The sequence below is a fragment of the Mus caroli genome, chromosome 11 (genome assembly GCF_900094665.2).
Source record: "Mus caroli chromosome 11, CAROLI_EIJ_v1.1, whole genome shotgun sequence".
Lineage (NCBI taxonomy): Eukaryota > Metazoa > Chordata > Mammalia > Rodentia > Muridae > Mus > Mus caroli.
The window spans coordinates 84,308,986-84,312,680 of record NC_034580.1 but is presented as its reverse complement, the minus strand read 5'-3'; the positions used below and the strand labels follow the sequence as shown (position 1 = coordinate 84,312,680).

The 3,695-nt window shown below is 52.0% G+C and overlaps 1 protein-coding gene and 1 long non-coding RNA gene across 3 annotated transcripts in view; one reads left to right on the top strand and one right to left on the bottom strand.

The window, feature by feature from the left end:
- Positions 1-960, bottom strand: part of LOC110306001 — an 8,138-nt gene extending 7,178 nt beyond the window's left edge. The window contains exon 1 of the long non-coding RNA XR_002379216.2: positions 869-960. This is a non-coding gene — a long non-coding RNA (uncharacterized LOC110306001). The remainder of the gene's footprint in view (positions 1-868) is intronic.
- Dgke (diacylglycerol kinase epsilon) overlaps positions 960-3,695 on the top strand; it is a 24,847-nt gene continuing 22,111 nt past the window's right edge. For both annotated transcript variants that reach the window (XM_029483879.1, XM_021178189.2), the window contains exon 1: positions 960-1,761. In XM_029483879.1, the coding sequence (XP_029339739.1) occupies positions 1,307-1,761 (455 nt within the window). In that variant the 5' untranslated portion in view covers positions 960-1,306. The remainder of the gene's footprint in view (positions 1,762-3,695) is intronic.

Below are 3,695 nucleotides of genomic sequence, written 5' to 3'. Positions count from 1 at the left end.
AAAAAAAAAAAAAAAAAAAAAAAAAAAAAAAAGGCAAAACCCACAATTCACTGCATTTCCCGTCTGGTTCAATTAGGGGCAAGCGTAAATCTTGATGTATTTTCAGCCTACATGTGACCCTGATTTACTTCCGGTCCACATGTGATCAAGCACATCCGTGCAGATGGGTCAAACAAACACAGGACAAACAGGAACTTATCCTTAAATACAAACAGAACTCTTAACCTGTATGCTTTATTTTTCCTGTTTTGGTCCTCACACTACTTAGATCAGGCTGGCCCTGAACTCACAGAGGTCCATCCACATGTGGGCCACATGTCCAGTTACTTTATTATTTTATTATATTTATATAATACACTGGTGACTTTTGGCAGTCTTTGACTTGTGTTCTGAATGAACATAACACCTTCAAAAGAGCCAGTTTTCTCCATCCAGGATTCCCCGATATCCAATAATCATGCCAATCCCACCTTCTCCTTTGAGGAAGGGGATCAGGCTAAAGGTCAAATACTGTTAAGTCACTTATGGTGGAACTTCCTTTGGTTCTGAACTTATGATAGTCGATCATGTACACTAACATTATTACTCCGCCCCTGATTTCCCTAAGCCATGCCTCGTTCCACACCATCTTATCCGTTCCTCTGCTCATCCTTTCCTAGATGGTCCAGACCCTTGAAGTCTTTCAACTTTCCAAGCCACCTCTTAGCCTCCGCCCCGCCCTCATACCTGACCCGCTCCCACCCAAGGGGAGCGCCGCCGCGAGCCCCGCCCTACACCTGGTCCCGCCTACAAATTTTATCAGCGCAGACCCCGCCTTTTCTCTAGCCCCGCCCACCATCGGAAAGCGCCGCCATTGGCTTTGTCCTACCTGGCCCCGCCCATGTTGTGGGCGCGTCAGGCCCCTCCCAGCCCTCGCCGAGCTGCCGGCCGGCGTGCGGACTGCGCAGGTGCGCTCCTCAAGCGCGGCCTCCTCATCCCACGCAGATCTCGCGGCCTGAGGGTGGGACGGCGGCCGGAGGCTTGGCTGTAGGTGGTACCCGGACCGCGAGAGCGAACTGGGAGGGTGGGGTGGGGGGTCTCCGGAGACTTCGCGAGAGAGGCACGGGCGAGGCTCAGCGCGACAGCCGTTGTGAACGCAGTGGCCGCGAGCCAAGCCTGTACTGCACGGAGCCCGCGAGTGCGACCTGCGTCTTTCCCGGGGCCGAGGCCACGCGCAGCCTCCGGACGAGCCGCAACCCCACGCAGTGAATCCGAAGGCAAGCTTTCTGGACCCGACGCTCTGTAGGCCACGCCTGGGCCTGAGAAGATGGAGGGGGACCAACGGTCCGGCCCACCCGCCCAGAGCCTGCTCCCCGATGGCCACTTGGTCCTATGGACGCTGTGCTCCGTGCTGATGCCGGTGTTAATCACCTTATGGTGTAGTCTGCAGCGGTCGCGCCGGCAGCTGCACCGCAGGGACATCTTCCGCAAGAGCAAGCATTGCTGGCGAGACACCGACCTGTTCAGCCACCCCACCTACTGCTGCGTGTGCGCGCAGCACATCCTGCAAGGAGCCTTCTGCGACTGCTGTGGGCTCCGCGTGGACGAGGGCTGCCTCAAGAAGGTCGACAAGCGCTTCCCGTGCAAGGAGATCATGCTCAAGAACGACAAGGCCGCAGATGCCATGCCCCACCACTGGATCCGCGGCAACGTCCCCCTGTGCTCTTACTGTGTAATCTGCAGGCAGCAGTGTGGCAGCCAGCCTAAACTGTGCGATTACAGGTATGGCTTTTGTGGGAGGCAGGATTGCAAACAGTGGGTGGTGAGACCTAAATTCATCTCAGCAAATGGCCCAAACTACTCACGGCATCCCTGGCGTTTGAAGCAAGTCTCATGTAGATGTTGGTTGGTTTTGTTTTGTTTTGTTTTGACCCTTTGTGAGACAGTCTCCCCTGTGGCCCGGGCTAGCCTCAAACTCACTAAGGATAGCAGATGACCTTGAACTTTTAAAGCTTCGCCTCCTCGTGCTGAAAATACAGATGTGCATCTCCTGAACCAGTTCATGAGGTGCTGGGTATCCAACCCAAAAGCCTTAAGCATGTTATTCAAGCTCTCTAACAACTGAATTCCACCATCACCCCTAAATTCCCACCCCTGCCAGGGTTCTTAATTTTCATCAAAGGCCTCTTTAAGTGCTGCCTGGCTCGTGGCTACTCCGTAGCATCCCAGTTTACATAAGGAAGAATGAAGGGTACACAAAGAACCTTATGCCAGTCACAAAACCAATTGGTTCTTCTTGGTTTGGAACTATGAAAACAAGGGTCAGCCCAAAGCAGGGCTTTAAATTTCTCTAGCTAACACAGCGATTGGTGTCATAGTCAAGTGTTTGACACACAAGACGGGAAAGGAGATTTACGTTTTCCACTCATTTATTTATGGGGGGTGGGGGTGCGTTTGCAATGTATGTGGAGGTCAGAAGACAAGTTTGTGAAGTGAGCTCCCTTCGAGTTCTGTGGCTTCTAACTCAGGCTCTCTCATCAGCCTTGAAAGGACATTTCTGTTGTCAGATCGTTCAGGACTAAGTGTCTCAGATGAGTCACCGGAGTTAACCTGAGAATGTTTTCATGGCTTCAGCATGCACACTGAACAAGGAATCTTGCGCGGTGAAATGCTGTGTGAAACAGGCTGCCTATTGGAAGCTGATGGACAGCAGAGCTGCCCCGCAGATTATCTCCTCACTTGAGAAAGCTGAAGATAAAGTGGGGCTGGTTCCCCAAGACTTCCAACACCCAGCCTTGTCAGAGACTTGTCTGGTCTTCACTGCCCAACAGGTTTTATTTTGGACAAATAGAAACTCCCACACACACTTTTAAGAGCCAAACAGAAAGGCAGTAATAGCTCTGAAGCTACTGTGAGTGCGTGCGCGCGCGCGCGCGCGTGTGTGTGTGTGTGTGTGTGTGTGTGTGTGTTGATGTTGGTATCTGTACACAAGTGCAGATACCCACAGCAGCCACAAGGTATCGGCCTCCCCTGGAGCTGATGTTGTAAGCTTCCCAGCGTGGGTGCTGGGGATCAAAGGGCCCTGTGTGAGAGCAGGTGCACACATTTATAACCATTGAGCCATCTCTCCTTTCTGTCCTCTTTAAGAATTCTTGTGTATGAACTTACTGTCCATGCTGGGACACATTGAGAGCATTATTAATGATGATGCCAGAAGATTAGCTAAAATCAAGGTGATCACAGTCAAGCAAAGACTCTATTTCTGAATGTGACATTTTTTAAGGTTTACCTACAAGTTTATCTGCAGTGCATGTACACATGGAGGTTAAAAGAAAGCCTCTGTTGCCCTGGAACTGGGGTTGCAGAGGGCTGTGAGCTGCCATGCAGGGGCCGGGAGTCAAGCCTAGGCTCTACACGAGAGCATCCAGTGCCCCTAATCACAGAGTCATCCCTCTAGCCTTAAAAAATGCCTGGATAAGCTAGGCAGCGGTGGCACGAGCCTTCAATCCCAGCACTTGGGAGGCAGAGGCAGGCAGATTTCTGAGTTCAAGGCCAGCCTGGTCTACAGAGGGAGTTCAGGACAGCCAGGGCTACACAGAGAAACCCTGTCTAGAAGAAAAAAAACCAACAACAAAAACAAACAAATAGCCGGGCGTGGTGGCGCACGCCTTTAATCCCAGCACTCGGGAGGCAGAGGCAGGCGGATTTCTGAGTTC